The sequence below is a fragment of the Carassius auratus genome, chromosome 24 (assembly GCF_003368295.1).
Source record: "Carassius auratus strain Wakin chromosome 24, ASM336829v1, whole genome shotgun sequence".
NCBI classification, from domain to species: domain Eukaryota; kingdom Metazoa; phylum Chordata; class Actinopteri; order Cypriniformes; family Cyprinidae; genus Carassius; species Carassius auratus.
Genome location: NC_039266.1, coordinates 3,561,795 through 3,581,403, shown reverse-complemented (window position 1 = coordinate 3,581,403; position 19,609 = coordinate 3,561,795). Strand labels below are relative to the sequence as shown.

General features: G+C 40.5%; 1 protein-coding gene across 1 annotated transcript in view; it reads right to left on the bottom strand.

The window, feature by feature from the left end:
* Positions 1-15,416: 15,416 nt before the first annotated feature.
* Positions 15,417-19,609, bottom strand: part of LOC113041848 (elongation of very long chain fatty acids protein 2-like) — a 60,190-nt gene continuing 55,997 nt past the window's right edge. Inside the window, exon 8 of the mRNA XM_026200419.1 lies at positions 15,417-15,920. Coding sequence (XP_026056204.1) covers positions 15,798-15,920 — 123 coding nt within the window. The 3' untranslated portion in view covers positions 15,417-15,797. The remainder of the gene's footprint in view (positions 15,921-19,609) is intronic.

Genomic DNA, 19,609 nt, shown 5'->3' with positions numbered 1-19,609 from the left:
GGGACAAGTTGGACCCTGCGCAGTATGTCCTTTGGATCTTTTGCATTCTTCTCATGGAAGTGATCATATAAGACATAGTGCTCAGAAGATCCAGCGACCGAATTTTCCTGCCCCCAGTGCACCCTTTCAAGTAGCTATGGCAATGACACCTCCAATTTCCCATCCCTGGCTGCCTTCACATTCTCTTCTGTGGGATCAGACAATATGCCCTCATAAGGCTGGAAAGGCAGTGAATGAGGAACCTTCAAATTGGTGTGTGTCGCCAGACCTCGTGCAAAATCATAAACAGACATTTGGGAAGTGCTTCCAGGAGAGTAGAAGGTCTGCAAAGTCCCTGGGACTAAATTTGATACTGTATACAATGCCATGTGGGCAAAGTATTACAGACCACCCACCTGAGATTAAAGAGATTGTAAATAGATTGTCAAGTGTGTAACATACAAAAACTTAATACCATGGTTTAAAGAGCAACACTTCAACTTACCAGATGCACCCCATATGCTTTTAACAAAGATTAATAAATACAGTAACAAATGTATTGATCATGGTTAGTTCATGCTAGTTAATAGTCTAATACAGTGGTTCCCAACCTTTTTCAACTCGCGGCCCACACAACCAAACACATATGTTTGCGCGGCCCACTTCAAAAAAATTAACTGACCCCGCTATTGTTGGGTTAATAACTTAGTACTCCGAAGCTAAATTTTAAACTGTATTTATTGAATAAACTAGGGCTGTGCGATATGGACAAACAAACAAAAAAAAAACTATCGCGATTTTTTTTATCAATTTTGCAATTGTGACACACATCGATATGCTTTTACAGTCATAAATGCATTCAGGATTAATTTGAAACATATTTCCAAAAGAAAACCAATCAGAGCTTTATCAAAAAGTCATCAGTCAATAGACATAAGTCAAAATGATCACTATAGTGAAGATGTAAAAAAATGTATAGACTTGTGGCAAAAACAAAAAAAAAAAATCCTGTATACAGGGACTTTTTTTTCTTTTTTGCCATGCATTGTTCATAGAGCTCATTAATTGTAGTGGTGCCTCAGGTGTTTGCAGTGTATGCGGTCAGCAGTGAGAGCGCATAAATATAACGCGAAAGCACATTAAAATAATGCACGAGTGCGAATCTATCTGTTCGCAGCAGATTTCCTTTGCTCTGTCACAAAACCAGTCGTGCTTGCTCAGATACACACTGCTTTGCGAGGAGAGAGTGTGCACACTTAAAACGTGTCTCCTCTCACTTAAACTGCATCCTGTTCACTAACAAATTCACTCTATGCTCATGTGTTAGACATGAATTATCGCACGTTTTTATTTCTAGCCTTTTACCGCAGTGAGAACGCTCTGATTCGTCAACATTGGCTCAGAAAAAAGGCGCATCACAGACAGTGTGTGAACCTGGAGTTAGGCATATGCCCAGTCTCTGTTCTCGCGCTAGGCGCAATGCATTCTGATGGGATCGGATACGGGAGGTCAGGGCCGCGGAAAATTGTGGTATAAAGCGATTTAGAAATCGCGCACGCTCAAATCGTGATTTTAGGACGTTTTCTTTTAATCGCACAGCCCTAGAATGGACTGGAAATGAACAGAAAATAATTGGCGGCCCACCTGCAATGTGGGCCGCGGACCACAGGTTGAAAACCACTGGTCTAATACATTCACTAATGAAATGTTAACAAATCAAAACATATTGTAAAGTTTTACAAACAAATCATTTACTCAGAAGTGTGCTTACCCCATTTTTTTAGTAAGATTGGTTAGTAAGATTTAATCTTAATTAACTACAGTATTTTCAGGTTATTTATATGACAGTGTTACCTAAAAAAATAATTTAGCCTAGTTTAGCCTGGAGTGAGGTGAACACAGAAAAAAAAGTGCAAAGCAAGTTGTTGTTAGCTAGCTGTTAATTTTATTCAATTGTATATGGTAGAAAATTTGACTATTTATCAAAATAAACTTTTTGGTAATGAAATCAAAGTGCTGACAATGAACAAAGCATCTCAAGTGGTCTTCCCGCACTCCCGTTTCTCATGATGCATGGTTGGTTGTATTAAGTTAGGCCTACAGGGTTTTGCAAGTAATTGCAGAGAAAAACTAAAGCAGAATATATGAAGGATCTTTAGTTATGAGGTTTCTTGCTTAAGTTTTTTTTTTATTTTATAGAATTATGGTGGATAACTAACTTTAATTGAATTAATTTAGCTTTTATCAACAATTTCACAGCAGTTATTACACAATACACTCACCTATAATGTTGCTCACGTTATAATTCTGTGAAGGTAAAACTATATATATCTTTTGTCTCTTTTCAGAGCAAGCATGACTGCCATTTGAGTAGATACAAGGAACTCACATCTGCAAAGCGAAAGAAGAAGACTGTGATTCCCTCCCCTTCCATCAAGCAGGCCACATTAATGGATAGCTGGACCACAAAGCCCCAGCGATCCATCGACAAGGCAATCATGAAGTATGTTGTCCGAGGATTTCAGCCTTTCAATATTGTAGAGCAAGTAGCTTTCTGCGATTTTGTGTTAGACCTGGTGCCAAATAGCAAAATAATGACAAGAACCACACTCACATCTATGATTGATGCTGCTGCCAAACAAATGGAGATCAAGATGATTGAGACCATGAAAACTGTTGACCACATCGCGGCAACAACTGACTGCTGGTGAGCCAGGTGGCATAGTTTCACTGGAGTCACGGCTCACTGGCTGGACCAGGAAAGTTTAAAAAGGTGCTCAGTGGCCCTGGCCTGTAAATGATTAAGAGAATCTCACACTTTCAACCTTCTGGAAAATGCACTTAATGATATACATGCTGAGTATGAAATTCGGGGGAAGATAACAAAGACAACAAAGGACAATGGCTCCAACTTCATTAAAGCCTTCAAAGTCTTTGGTGAAGATGGAAATAACAATGCTGTTGCTCTAGTTCAGGAGGAAGAGGAGGAGGAGGAAGAAGAAGCAGGCAAAGATGAGGAGGAGGTAGAGTTTGTCGATGTATCTTCACTTTGGATGGGGATGATGGTTTTGAGTTCCAGCTCCCGAAGTACCAATGTTGTGTATGCCACATTCTTAACCTAATAGCCACTTCCGATGCCAGCAAGGCAGTGTCCAATGACGCGTACAAGAAATTATACTATTCAACATTTGGCAAGTGCAATGCACTTTGGAATAAGTGTTCAAGATCCTCAACAACAGCTGAAACTGTGGAAGATGCTTGCTCCCTCCAACTTGTGCGACCAAATGCAACAAGGTGGAACTCGGTGTTCATGGCTGTGGAGAGACTGCTCAGGATAGTGAAAGAAAAGGCAGAGTTTTCTGTGAGAGTTTTCTGCACAGATTTGAAGGTTCCAATGTAGGTTTAAAATGTTTCATATGGTACTCTTTCTGTTCAAACTCAAATCTGGTCCATATTGTCTACTTGAACAACATTGATTGTACCAATTCATTGCATGATAATCATCCAATAATGTAGCAATGCTGTTTTTTGTCTCTGATTGTTTATTTGTTCTCGTCTTCTTCACAGGTTGAATCCAGCTAAACTTGCATTCCTGTCAGAGTATTCTGCTGTCATGACTCCAGTAATCCAAGCAACTAACATTTTGCAAGCTGAAACCAAAGTCTAGATGGGGTGGCTGCTCCCAGCTGTCAAGCTCCTGGTAATCAAGCTGAACAGGATCAAGCTGTCGCTGAAGTACTGCAAGCCGCTTGTGGATGCCTTGCAGGTGGGCATTGAGAATCGCTTTAGCCCTATGATCAGGGCTGTCGCTAGTGGGGTGAAAGGTGGTGATGATTATAGGAGCGATCTCAACCGCCTGGGTGAGGCCAGCCTAAAAAGACGATCAGGACAGTTGACAGGCCACTGCTTCTTGTGGTCACGGAGGCTTACCATTTTCACGTGTTTTTAAGCCTTGCCACTTGTCGATTTAAACATTAAAATAAATGTAAAGCATTCAAACAAAAAAAGCGAAAAAGCTCAACTGAGTAGCTGTTACTCGCACGCTGTGTTCACTGCCCATGCGGAGAGAGATCTATCTCACAGACAGCAACACGGAATCGAGCTCTCTTCTGCAAAGTTCTCCTCGAACTTCCTTCTGCACCTGAACGAACAAGTACAAATTGCAGGTTAAACAAACGAAAAAGGATGTGAAAGAGCCAATTTCAGCACCGGCTGTGTTCTGGTGTTCAGGGCTCACACAGAGGCGTCTTAAAACGCTTGAACACTGTATTTGCCTTATATTGCTATTGTACCGACAAATACATACACCGTCAAATTCATACCGTCTTGGAAAATATGTTGGGAAAAAACTGTCGGTTATGTCTTAAGTGAAAGTAAAAAGTTTAGAAAAAAATCTGATGTGTATTATATTGGATGGATTCATTGTCTCTTAAAGTGACTGCACCTAATTTAGCTATATAGCTGCTGTAATGTTAATCTAAGAAAACCAAAGAAAGAAAATCACACACTGCTCTTGACTGAATTACTTTGTAGTTTTAACAAGAATTAATGCACAGTCACCACAGCAATTATTCAGACACCAGATATAAATATATATATAATATATTATTATTATTTTTTTTACTAGTAGGTGCAGGACACTATAATACTTTTATGCAAGTGAATATAGCAAAATAAAGTGAACTGTGACATATTCAGCACCATATAAAGCTCATGTGTTTTTTCCTGAATTGCTAATAGAACCTTTTCACACCACAATCTAAACAAAATTAAGCATTGCTTGGTAATTGGTCAACAAAGTATTGATAGATGTATAAATATTGTCATACTAACAGTTGTCTGAAGTTTTTGTTTATTGTATTTCATTAGATAACTTTCTATTAAAGTTAGCTAACATTATCAAGATTAATTTGTTCTGACAGTTTAACTCTGAGATCTTCTCATATTTTATTACCATTTTCCAAACTATAGCAAGTAAACTGTGATAATGTGAGAAATGCTGAAGATGTCTGAATACATTTTGGTTTGATTGTATAATTAATTTTTACACTGAACAGTATGAAGTGCTATTTTACATTTAATTGTTCTGTACCTGGACACCTACAAAAATAAATAAATAAATAGAATGAACATGAAAATTAAACAATTTCCAACAGGGCCCACTGATACAACCTTCACCACGACCCCGCAAACCCCAGCAATGGCCCTGCCTATGATTGAAGACACAGAGCAGGTGGTCGCTGCCATTCTGCTTCCAAAATTCAGGACAAATTGGACACAGGAATATGAGAAAATCAAAATAGGCAAGAAATTTAGTATGCATGGGTTTAATGGGTGCATTATTTGTGTCTTTAACCAATTTGCAATCACGAGTCACACATACAGTACCGCTCAAAAATAGGGTATTACTTTTATTTTTTTATTTTATTTTTTTTTATATGGAAACACACATGAGCTTGTCTTGCATAAAAGATATTGCAAACATACCTATAAACAGGGCATTATTATGTTAGAGTGAGAAATTATGTGGTATGGGAGCTTTCCCCTTTAGCCTAGTAGCATGGCAGCCAAGCCTTCCTGTCTAAGGTTTTCCAGGATGTAAATGCTGCAAAAGGCTTTTTGTTTAAGGGAATTATTTGAAGTATAAAGTCATCATTTCCATTAAAATCATGTACTGACAATGTAATCATGTCAAATCTGTGGTTTCTGTAATGTTGGGTTTAAACTATCATTATTATTTATAACACACTCACATTTTTTAGGAATCGACTATATCAAAAGAAGCATTGAAGACCTCTCGTTGCAGTCCAGTGAGGTCAAAAGGTCCTGCTCATCTGATGAAGATGACTTATTTTCTGGCATGCAGGGTTCAAAGGCACAAGACAGCGCCAAACAGCTAGATGTGTACTTGTTATGTTCAGCAGATAACATGGACTTTCGCCTAGAAGAGCGAGACTGAATACGTTCAATTTTGAAAACCAACTGCTTTTGAGGATAAACCAAATATTTCTAACTTCCTAAATATGACAGCTTTGCATTACCAGTTTAAGAAGGGAATAAAAAAATAACAATAAAAACAAGCAGGGAAGAGAAAAGAGGGATGCTTAATCTGGGGGAAGAAATAAATGGGGGGAAGGGACATACTTAATCTGTTTTTGTTTACAAAAAGTTACAGCCAAAGGAATTGTGATTGTCCTTTAGGTTAATCATTTGAAATAATAAAAACAATATGATATTCAAACATTTGACGACTTTCTTTAATAACTACATAACACAATACTTGTACTTTTACTTTCAGTACTTGAGTAGTACATTTTTAAATAAACTACTTGCAATACTTAAGTACAAAAAATGGACCCACTTTATATTAAGTGGCCTTAACTACTATGTACTTACATTTTAATTAATAATTTAATACAATGTACTTATTGTGTACATACATGTTTTTACATTGTACTTATATTTAAAAAATAACTACATGTAATTACATCTGTATTTAATTTCTGTAATTACATTTATAATTACACTGTTGACCCATACTTTACACCTTAACCCACCCTTAAACTTAGCCATACCTCCAGCCCTCTCCCTAACCTTACCCCTATCCCACCTCAATAGCAGCAAAAGTGTTTTACAATACAATATGAACACAATAAGTACACTGTACTTATTTTTTTATGTAAGTACATAGTAGTTAAGGCCACCTAATATAAACTAGGACACAAAAAATGTTGAATAATGTAGTACTTGTACTTAAGTGTGGTGCTAAAGAGCACTTCATCTTCTACTCAAGTCACTTTTTTGATAGAGCACTTGTACATTTACTCAAGTATGGGTCTCTAGTAGTTTACACATCTCTGCAAAAAAACAGTTTGACATGATTTGAGCTTTGTGACATGGTGCATTATTCTGCTGGGTAAGTAGCCTTCAGAAGATGGGTACACGGTGGTCATAAAGGGATAGACACACTGTACAGGTGCATCTCAATAAATTAGAATGTTGTGGAAAAGTTCATTTATTTCAGTAATTCAACTCAAATTGTGAAACTTGGGGATTTTTGGGTGAACTAAAGGGATAGTTCACCCAAAAAGGAAAATTATGTCATTAATGACTCATCCTCATGTCGTTCCAAACCCATAAGTCTCCGTTCATCTTTGGAACACAGTTTAAGATATTTTAGATTTAGTCTGAGAGCTTTCTGTACCTCCATTGAAAGTGTATGTATGGTATACTGTCCATGTCCAGAAAGGTAATAAAAACATCTCCGAAGTAGTCCATGTGACATCAGAGGGTCAGTTAGAATTTGTTGAAGCATTGAAAATACATTTAGGTCCAAAAATAGCTAAAATTTATTCAGCATTGTCTTCTCTTCCGGGTCTGTTGTGAGAGTGTTCACTGCAATGAAGTGATATCCGGTTCGCATCACTCGATGTAACCGGATCTTCTTGAACCAGTTCACCAAATCGAACTGCATCATTTGAAACTGTTCGCATCTCCAATAAGCATTAATCCACAAATGACTTAAACTTTTTAATGTGGCTGACACTCCCTATGAGTTAAAACAAACCAATATCCCGGAGTAATTCATTTACTCAAACAGTACACTGACTGAACTGCTGTGAAGAGAGAACTGAAGATGAACACAGAGCCGAGCCAGATAACGAATTAAAAATTGACTCATTCAATGGAGGGACAGAAGGCTCTCGGACTAAATCTAAAATATCTTAAACTGTGTTCTGAAGATGAACGGAGGACTTATGGGTTTGGAATGACATGAGGGTGAGTCATGAATGACATAATTTTCCTTTTTGGGTGAACTAACCCTTTAAATAAATTCAATGCTCACAAACTGAAGTAATTTAAGTCTTTTGTTCTTTTAATTATGATGATTTTGGTTCACGTTTAACAAAAACCCACAAATTCACTTGGAATATGTTGACATGCCAATCAGCTAATCAACTCAATATACCTTCAAAGGTTTGCTGAGCCTTCAAAATGGTCTCTCAGTTAGGTTCACTAGGCTACAATCATGGGGAAGACTGCTGATCTGACAGTTGTCCATAAGACAATCAATGACACCCTTCACAAGGAAGGTAAGCCACAAACATTCATTGCCAAAGAAGCTGGCTGTTCACAGATTTCTGTTTCCAAGCATGGTAACAATGTTGAGTGGAAGGAAAAAGTTTGGAAGAAAAAGGTGCACAACCAACTGAGAAAACTGCAGCCTTATGAGGATTGTCAAGCAAAATTATTAGGTGTAGGCCGGGGCTCAGAACAAGTAGCTCCACTCACCATTGTCAAAGCACTACCTCACTGGGTGAGATTGGATAACACTGGGAAAATGTACCCGGTCCGCTTGGAGCCGGGACGCTGCGGAAGCCCCATCCTTCCCGAAGGAGGTCTCGGAGGCAAATACACATATAGCATCCGTTTAGGAGTATACGGAGAAATTTGAGGTGATTAAAACCCTCTTGGGAAGGCAGAAGTCTGCCGGGGAACCACGGGCTCTAAGGCTATACCGTGGACTATACACATACGAGTACCGCCTAGGTCTCAATATGGAGCCCAGCCTTCCATGGTTCTCACGGATTCATCATGAAGGCCTGGCGCCGGACGTTCCGCCGTGTCCAGCTGCCTAGGGTAATGGAGGATCTCAACAGGGTCTACAGTACGGACACTCTGGAGCAGTTTTAGCAAGCCGACACTAACCAGGGCCTCTCAGTGCCACTACCCGTTTGAGGTGAGAACACAGGAGGAACCGGCTCTACACGAAGGCTATAGAACCTAGCGAACCTGTTAGGGGTCGCCCAGCCCGCAGCTCTACAAATATCTGTCAGCGAGGCACCACGAGCCAGCGCCCAGGAGGAAGCAACACTTCTAGTTGAGTGAGCTCGCAACCTGAACGGGCAGGGCACATCCTGAGCCTGATAAGCCAGGGTTATGGCATCCACAATCCAGTGGGCCATCCTCTGCTTAGAGACGGCATTCCCCTTCTGCCGGCCTCCGTAACAGACAAAGAGCTGGTCTGAGGTCCTGAAGCTTTGCGTCCGGTCCACGTAGCACCTTAATGCTCGAACAGGACAAAGCAAAGCCAGGGCTGGGTCTGCCTCCTCCAGGGGCAGCGCTTGCAGGTTCACCACTTGGTCTTTGAAGGGTGTAGTGGGAACCTTGGGCATGTAGCCAGGCCGGGGCCTCAGGATTACCTGGGTGTCAGCCGGCCCGAACTCTAGGCACGAATCGTCAACCGAGAATGCATGCAGGTCCCCTACCCTCTTGATGGAGGCCAGTGCAAGCAGGAGCACAGTTTTCAATGAAAGAAACTTTAGCTCAACTGAATGCAAAGGCTCGAATGGGGCCTGCTGTAGTGATTTAAGCACTAGAGACAGGTCCCAAGAGAGTATACAGGGGGGCCGGGATGGATTTAACCTCCTGGCCCCTCTAAGGAACCTGATGATGAGGTCATGCTTACCCAAAGACTTCCCATTCACAGGGTCATGGTACGCAGCAATAGCGGCAACCTGGACTTTGAGGGTGGAGGGAGACAGCCTTCGCTCCAACCCTTGCTGCAGAAAGGATAGCACGACCGCAATCGGGCATCTTCGGGGGTCTTCTCGGCGAGAAGAACACCACTCAACGAACAGGTTCCACTTCAAGGCATAGGCGTGTCTCGTAGACGGTGCTCTTGCCGAAGTGATGGTGTTAACTACCTCTTGGGGTAGGCCACCTAGAACCTCCGCGTCCTGTCCAGGGACCAAACATGGAGTTTCCAAAGGTCTGGACGAGGGTGCCAAATGGTGCCCCATCTCTGAGTCAGTAAATCCCTCCTCAGAGGAACTGGCCAAGGAGGGGCTGTCAAGAGGAGCACTAGTTTGGGGAACCAGGTCCGAGTAGGCCAATATGGCACTACTAGCAAGACTTGCTCCTCGTCCTCCCGGACTTTGCACAATGTCTGTGCGAGAAGGCTCACTGGGGGAAACGCATACTTGCGTAGGCCCCGCGGCCAGCTGTGTGCCAGTGCGTCCGTGCCGAGAGTTCCCTCGTTCAGGGAGTCGAAAACCTGGCAGTGAGAGGTCTCTGGAGCAGCAAACAGGTCTACCTGAGCGGCTCTGAACCGCCTCCAAATCAGCTGGACCGTCAGGGGATGGAGTCGCCATTCTCCCGGGAGCATTGCTCAAGACAGCTCGTCGGCTGTACGACTGAGCAGGCCTGGAATGTGAATGGCACGAAGTGACCTCAGAACCTTCTGACTCCAAAGGAGGAGGTGGCGGGCGAGTTGCGAGATGCGACGAGGGCGCAGACCACCTTGGCGGTTGATGTACGCAATAGTCGCAGTGTTGTCCAATCGGACCAGCACCGGCTTGCCTCGTAAGAAACCTTTGAGACGGTTCAAGGCAAGGTGCGTTGCTAACAACTCTAGGCAATTGATGTGCCACTGCAGCTGCGGGCCCGTCCAAACCCCTGAGACTGCATGCCCGTTGTACGTGGCCCCCCCGGCGGTGGTGGAGGCATGCGGTGGGGGATTCCACTCGAGCCCTACCCTCTCGGCGGCCCGGGAAAGCATAGCTGCCACTTCGGAATCCGAATCAGGCTTTGTCACCATCCCAGAGGACGGTAGCGCAGCCGAACCGTAATCCGACAGCTCTCCCTCCGATGCTGAGATCGACATCTGGTCGGGTGGAGTCCCACTGGATACCGCTGGTACGCTCCTTGAAGAGGGCCCAGCGCGTTCCGTGGGTTGCTCCACTGGATCGGGGTGCTAGAGGAGTGGTGGTCCTCAGAGGCTTGGTTCCCTGCGGGGTTTGCCACCACTGTGACCCTCAAACCACTCGCGCTACTGCCGGAAGTGGTTCTCGTCTGTCGGCCGCCAGAACGAGTCCCAGATCGCGGCCGCGGCAACGGGACTCCGCCCCCCTGAAGGTAGCGGAGCCTGGTTTGCAGCTCCGAGATGGTCATATTCCCGCAGTGAGAACATGACTCATCCACGAAAGCCACCTCAGCGTGCTCGACGCCCAGACACGTGAGGCAGCGATCGTGACCATCACCCGTTGCCAGGTAACGACCGCACCCAGAAACGCACGGGTGAAACGGCATCCTTATAAGGACGATCCGTCGTCTTTATAAAGACGCACCCGTGAAGCTCTTTTAGAGAAATTTGCTCTTTTAGGAAATTCTCTTTTAGTGCTGAGGCGCACAGGGGAATTGGCCGCTTGCAACACGACAGGGGTAGTGCAACCTGAAGTGTGCAATCCACTCGACACAGGAACGACCGCCGCTGAAGCGCCGTCTCGCCAACACACGAAGCTTCCGAGAGCGTGCTGAACTCGTAGTTCACAGCAGACACAGTTGAGCAGAGCGATACTAACGCTCGGCTCCGAAGCGAAAAGCTGGTATGCATTGCACCTGCTGCCCTCTTATACTCACGCAGTGATCAGCGGCAGCTGGATGCAATAATTGCATGCCAATGTGCATTGGCTCGTTTAGTTTACACTCGAAGTAGATTGGTCTATCGAAGCGATATCCCATATTCGTCGGTCATCCGACGTGGCGTCGAGAGTGACCGACTGAAAGGGAACTGATCATCTCCATGCCATGCCGAACTGAGGCAGCAATTAAAGCAAAATGTGCCTCTACCAAGTATTAAGTATATGTATAGTAAATTAACATACTTTCCAGAAGGCCAACAATTCACTAAAAAACATTTCTCTCTCTCTTTTTTTTTTTTTTTTTTTTTTTGGTTTCATGAAGTATTGTAATTTGTTTAGATAGTGAATTGGTGAGTTTTTGTTAAATGTGAGCCACAGTCATCACAATTAAAATAACCAAAGACTTTTACTTCAGTCTGTCACCATTTTCACAATTTGAGTTGAGTTACTGTAATAAATTAACTTTTCCACAACATTCTAATTTATTGAGATTAAATGTAAATTTATGCATTTAGCAGACTCTTTTATCCAAAGCTACTTACAGTGCATTCAGGCTATCAATATTTATCTATCATGTGTTCCCGGGGAATCGAATCCCCAACCTTGCACTTGATAGCGCAATGCTCTACTAGCTACAGGAACGCTGATCTTTAAATACATGCACCTGTAAATACAGTTTGAATATTAACACTGCACTGTGCTTACATACAGATAAATGAAAAACTTAAATAATTATTAAATTAAAATGTGTTAACATTATATTTAATTTAGTGATTCTTCTGCATACCACTAGTGCTACTTGTACCACACTTCGAGAACAACCACTGCTTTAAACAATCTAAATAAATTTAAATTGTAAATATATATAACACACCTAATGCATGGCATTCACAAAATTTGGAAAAATCTTTAAAAAGCAGACATTAACACATTACTTAAAAGGCAGGCAGGCAGCAACACAACAACATCAGATGAGCATCTATCTTTAGCATCTATGATAAAGCAACACAGAAATACATACCCAGGCAATTATTTTCTGCAGGTTACATGTCCTTTATCCATTTGTAAACTCTGGTACCATTATACTTTATTTATTTATGTTATTATGGGAGTACATTCTGTTACATTTCTATTTTTTTGAAAGGTAATAAAGACAGCGATTTTCTTACCTCATCTGCCAGTATTGCAGAAACCCTCCTTGTGTTCACATTCCAATTTTTGTTCTCCGTTGACGTCATGACTCAAATTAACTCAAAATAAAAATTTCACAGGCAAATATAAAATAATTTGACACCGACCGAGCAGTTACAATGAGAAGCAACTAGAAGTCAACCAGCTCACTCAGAAAGTAGATAATAACAGTCATATTTTTCAAGTTTAGAAAGGAGCAGAACAGTTCCATTGTCTAGTTTCCTGGATTACACGCAAAGCAATAAAGTTAAACAACCATTAGGAATTGTTTCAGCGAGGTAATGCACTGAAATGTTGGCTGTTTAGTTTTATTTTTGTTAATGATGTCACCATGAAATCAAAATTGAAAACTCATATTTTTTATGGAATGTGTTTATTAAAAACAATTTTGCACTTCATTATTATTATTATTATTTAATTCATGTACTCTAATAATCTTTAAAGGGGTCATATGATGCAAAGCTCTCGCTCGGCCAAATGCTACCCTCTCCCTAAGTGCCAGGAACCCCAACCCAACATTGCATTGGACCTCGCACCTCAGGCGTCATCCTGATCTGTGAGACAGGAAGAGGACAGGGCCATATCCGGCTACGGCCAGACCGAAGAAGAACAGTTGTCACGACAGATGCACTGTGCGGGGACATACCAACTTTGGCCACTGGTCGAAAGCGGAAGTGGGTTTCCAGATCAACTGCCTGGAAATGCTAGCAGTATGTCGGGCCTGTCAGTTCTTCTTGCCAGTCCTAAAAGGACACCATGTGCTGATCCGATCAGACAACATGTCTGTTGGTATCCTACATAAATCACCTGGGAGGCCTCTCTTCAAAGCGTCTCTTCACGCTGGTAGAGAGCCTCCTGGAATGGTCTAAACTCAACCTGAGCTTCCTGAAAGCAGTGCACATACCGGGCAAACTGAACCAAGGAGCGGACATGTTATCAAGGAGCAATGTCCCCTCAGGGCAGTGGACACTCCATCCACATATAGTTCAGAGGATCTGGGAGATCTTCGACGAAGCTATGGTAGACCCCTTTGCCTCAGAAGAACAACTCGCATTGCCCAATTTATTTCTCAAAGACCAAGGATGCGTTGGCCTATGATTGGCCCAAACTCCTTTCCTATGCTTTTCCCCCAATCTCCCTGATCCCACAGGTAATCAGGCGGGTAAGGGAACAAAATCACAAGGTTCTCCTGGTGGCCCCCCTTTGGATGAACCAGCCGTGGCTATCAAATCTAACTCAGCTGATGATAGTGGCCCCTTGGCCCATTCCACTGAGACAGGATCTCCTCTTTCAAGCAAATGGGACAATATGGCATACTAGGCCTGACATATGGGCCTTGCACCTCTGGCTGCTTGACGGGACCCTTTGAGCCTCCCAGAGGCTAGGGCCCCATCTACGAGATGCCTCTATCTGCTTGGTGTCTAAACTGCAGCAAATATGCTCATACTTCCGATTTGACAGAGGTTCTGTCATTTCTGCAAGAGCTGCTGGATAACAGACTTGCCCTATCTATGCTCAAAGTCTATGTGGTGGCTATAGCGGCATCTCATGCCCCTATTGCGGGACAGTCAGTGGGCAGAAACAGCATGGTTATCCACTTCTTAATGGGTGCCAGGAAGCTCAACCCACCTTATCCCCCTACCCACTTCATGGGATCTGCCCACTGTGCTGAGGTCCCTGAAGGGCCGCACCATTGAGTTGCTTCAGTCTGCAAACATTCGGTCGCTATCGCTGAAGACTTCCCTGCTTTTAGTACTGGCATCAGTAAAGCGAGTAGGGGACCTGCAGGAACTCTCCATTTGCCCTGCCTGCCTGTAATTTGGGCCTAATGACACAAAGGTCATCCTGAAACCAATGCATGTTTACCTACTTTAAGTGCCTTTCCACTCTGTTCAGAGCACAGGTCATTTTGCTCTCCACGTTTCCTCCCACTGAAGAGGACAGAGAGTTATCTCTGCTCTTCCTTGTCAGAGTTCTGAGACTATATATTGAGCATTTTGCCCCTTATAGGTGATCAGAACAGCTCCTTATCAGCATTAGTATACTTCATCATGCTTGGCGGGCTTCGTCAACATAGGTCCATGCGGATCTGCTGCTTAGCCATTGGTTCGATGGGATAAACAACAGGAGGAAAAACTGAAGTAGGCTATTAGAATATTACCACAACATTACTCTTATGACATCACAAACTATTTTTTTTATGAATATGACTTAACCTGATTATCGGCTAGGTTATCGGCAGTGAATCCAGTGGAGAGAAGTCTCCCCACAACTTACTGCAAACTGGCATTCAGATCTACCTCCATTTTGTTAGCAACGCACCAACTTCAACTGATCCAATCAATTCTCGAAGGACAAAATCAAGTCCCGCCCTCTCTTTTCAAATGCTGTTTCACTCAGATAGACTTCACATTAATAATAAAATAATAGTAATATTAATAAGAAGAATAATATATTCTAATAATATAATCTTAAATAATTTAGTATTAATAATTAAAAAGGCAGAAATGTATTTTGTATGCTTTTGAAGACATTAAGTTGATTCAACATAGAAATCTTGTAAAAAATAAATACATTGATTTACAAGTGTTTTTGTTAACCTTTTTCAACCATTTAAAATTAAACAATTTTCACAGTTGTTTCAAAATTGTTTCAATGTTAAAACAACAACTGTCATTATTTCAACCATATTTGAATGTTGAAGGTTGATCATGTTTTTTACCATTTAACATATCAATGTTAAAACAACAACTGACCTTATTTTAATCATGGCGCATCAAACCAACCCCCCCCCCCAACCCCCCCAAAAAACAGACTTTTTTTTCTTTTTTTACGACTCCTTTATTTAGTCACAAGCGTTAAATGTGTGCACAAGCCTTAAGGCGTTCAAATAATTGATCAGTGATTTAGGGAATATTATAGAACATTTCCTTGTCATTAGAGATGAACTACCAAAAATGTGTAATAAAGTAGATACTGTACTCACAGAGGTGTTTATTTTGAATCAGAGTTTGACAAATGTTTTTCCCCATAATTGTTATTCAGCATTTACATTGACTTCAGAAGAATATATGCAAAACAGATAAAAAGTTATATTCTAATTTATAAAATTGCATTTTGATTATCAGATGATTATGGATGCTATTGTGCTAGTATTCAGCATAAGTGAATTGAGAAGAGCTTTCCATTGGCCATATCGTAGCATCACTGCAGCTTCTGTTTAGAGTTAGCTCCGTTGAGAGATGAAGACACGCCATTAGAATGACTGTTTTTAAGATCTTCAACCTTAGCAATTCTGTCACCATCCAGCTTCCTCTTTCTGTATGTCTGCAGAGAAAAGCCATTTTTGTTTAACGGTTGATAAGACTGGAAGCATGACCCAAACTACCAATAGGCGGCATTTTAGGCAGAGCGATTAATGTTTACCACATTAGTGAATCATTCTAAAACACTAAAAAGGGGTGAATTAAGGAGTGTTAATTACTCTGCTTCTTGTAGATAGTTTGCCACCAAAAAGTATTACTTCCTAAGAGTCTTTTCATAAGATAAACATTCAGGATGTGTTTAGAGGGACTTTCCATCAGAGTAATGGGGGACATTCTATTCAAGGACACAACATGTTTTACAGACTTTAAGCATTACAAATAATATGTTATTTAGAATTCAGTTGGAATTTTTTGAAGCATCAAAAATACATTTTGGTCCAAAAATAGCAAAAACTATGACTTTATTCAGCATTGTCTTTTCTTCTGTTTCTGTTGTGAGAGAGAGTTCAAAACAATCCGATTCGAGAACCGAGGAGCTGATGATACTGCGCATGTGTGATTCAGCGTGGAGCAGACTGACACACAGAGCTTCAAAAAATTCAATTTGATGATATTTTTCTAACCTTTCTGGACATGTACAGTATACCGTTCACACAGCTTCAATGGAGGGACTGAGAGCTCTCGGACTAAATCTAAAATATCTTTAACTGTGTTCCAAAGATAAACGGAGGTCTTACGGGTTGGGAACAACATGAGGGTAAGTTATTTTGATGAACTAACCCTTTAAGGGTTCTTAATAGCTGTCATCACACAAATGGACGCATGACTCTTCATTATCTGTATAGCATGTAAGATTTCAATACAATTATGAATTAATTATGACAAATAAATATTTCAGTGAGTAAAACTGTCTGTGTCTATTGTAGGCTATTTAAGACTACACAACATTATTGAAATAGCGAAATATGAAATAGCGGTGGCTAGGACAGATTTTAAGTTATCAATTCTGCTTAAAAAGATGCGATCTAATCATGTTTACATGAAATTAGCCTGCTCCCAAGCAGGGTTAAGCTTATGGACCTGTTGCTATAACAACAATATATATATATATATATATATATATATATATATATATATATATATATATATATATTTTTTTTTTCAACAATCAAATCCAGCTAACTGACTTAGTGGCTTACGAAGAACGGGCCCCTGATTACCATGAAAACAGCTTCACCCACTGGACTGCTACTGCTTCAATTAAAAACAAGTTTAAATAGGTTTAAATCTTCTATAAATATTTTTGATTCTTAATTTTCTTTCATGGCATAATCCAATTCTTGTTAAAACACACTAGACATGCTTAATCTGTGATTTCTTTTGCACTTTTGAGTGAAATAAAAATTATTTTGTCCATCAAAATTGTGCTGTCACTTTGAGTGTCATCAGAACAGTAAAAATGCATGGAATGCCAAAGCTGACTTAATTATAAATAAATAAATAAATAAATTTACAAAGAAAAGTAAAAAAGCAAAAATATATATATTTTTATACATGTATGTATTTATTTACATATTTATTTATTTTCACATTTATTTATTTATACATTTCTTTGTCAGTAGGGTAATGAGGAGGGTGTGTTTTACCTCTGGTATAGCAATGGAGCCAGAGTAGGTGAGGGATAAGCTTTGAGGCTGCACAGTGACACCTTGTGGTGCCAAAACGAAGTACAAGAAGTGTAGCCTACATGATTTCCAAGATATTATATCAAGGTTATTATTTATGAAGCCCCGCACATGACATTCAAGAAAAAACAAATCACTGTGTGCACGATTTACTAATTCGTTCCCTCAATGTACTAAATCATGCACAATTACTCCGTAATTATTTAAATTACACATGAGGGGTTGTTTAGACTGGGAAGCCTGCAATCTGTGATCTTGAGCAGTTGCTGAGTTCATGAAAGCCTGCAATAGCTTTTTATGTGTGCTGTTTTTTTTTTTTTTTTTTAGGTCTCACTTTCAACGCATACAATGCATGTTTCAAAGATCCGGGACAGAAGGAGGCATCAGTAACTGTAGAAGATTTGTCGCCATGCACCCCTTTTCATGTGGTCACCACATCAACTGATTATAAGGGATTCTCTTGGTGTAGACACGGCTTTCGATAAGAATTAATCACACTCTTAGGCTGGAAATATCCAGATTTAGATCAAACAAAAGGTGTCTATGGAACGGAGCTAGTGAAACATACAGGCCATGCATTTTAGCCTAAAACATGTTTAATATGTATGCATTCACTGTCAAAATATCATTCAGCACTATTAAACATTTAATAAAAAACAATAATATATTATCTCATTATGTCTAAAATCAGGGCTTAAAAATGAATTGGTTTTAAGTGAAAACGATAGGATTTTTTCTTTTTTATTACATTTCCAGAGTTACAGGTTAGAACAAAATAAAACATTAATGAATTCAAGGTACTGTGATGTTCATATATATATCAGGGCTTGAATTTTTTTTTTAAACTTTCTTTATTGTAAACAAAAAAAACGTAAAACTTGATTTACTGTCTATTTTATATGAGAATTATATTTTTTTTATTGGTTTGCATTGCGTGTAATGAATGTATTTACTATGAATCCCCTATAATTAGATTACAATTAGATTTCATAAGGTTTATTTTTTGAACCAGAGATGGATTGAATTTATTAGTTCTTTAGGTATTTCAAGGTAATGGTGAGGTGAAAATATAAAAAAATAGATGTGGATGTGGTATTTTGGTCATTAAGGACATACTTGCTGCGAATAAAATGGTAGGCTGCTGCCCACTTGTGCTTTAATGTCACGTCCTCACAACGTGCCAGTTTGGTCGTTAGGACGTACTCATCACATTCCAATGACAGTCCACTATAACGTCGCCACGACGGATATGGGAATCACAAAGTTACGTTGCTGGAATGTTATTTGGTACATCGCTGCAACGAATATGGTCTGGTCCAGGTTACGTTGTCACGACGTAACTGTGTTAGCTGGGTAGTCACTGCCAGGCGGCAAGGAAGTCGACCAGAAGTTGAAGTCAGCAGCGTGCCGTCATCTTGTAGCAGAACTTCACTTGCGTTAGAATCCCATTGACATCCCATTCATTTTGGCGTCACTTTGACAGCGAATAAACTTTACATCTGAGGCGTTTAAAGACTCCATTTGTCCATTATTTAAATCTAAAGATACACGACAATGCATAAAGGGCTCCATTACCTTCTAGGTTGCAATATGGCCCCGTAGAAACAGTTTTTGTGAAAAATAGGCTAACGATTGCATCATAACCTCTCGACTCTCTGTCGCACAGTAGAGAAATTACCGTACAGGTTGCTGACGTCATCAAGCTTAGTTTGAGTCTGCGCGTCAAAAACGGAAGTGCTAAAAAACAGTAAAAATGGGCTTCACTTGTCACAATTGAGTTCCAATGGGGTCGCTGTGTCCATTTCTTTTACTGTTTATGGTCACAGCAAATACAGCATCATCTTTATCATCTCTAGATTTTGGCCAAATCTAAGGTTAAAAAAAAAAAAAAAAAAAAAAAAAAAAAAAAAAAAACCATCTAAAGACATCAAAGTATTTTTAAGATATTTAAAAATGTTTGCTGCATTGTTTTTGTAAAAAAAACCTCGTATGCAATTGCGTTTTTGAAACTTAAGTCGTGGCTCACATCAAATTTTATTAGACCCTATTATTTTCCTGTAAATGC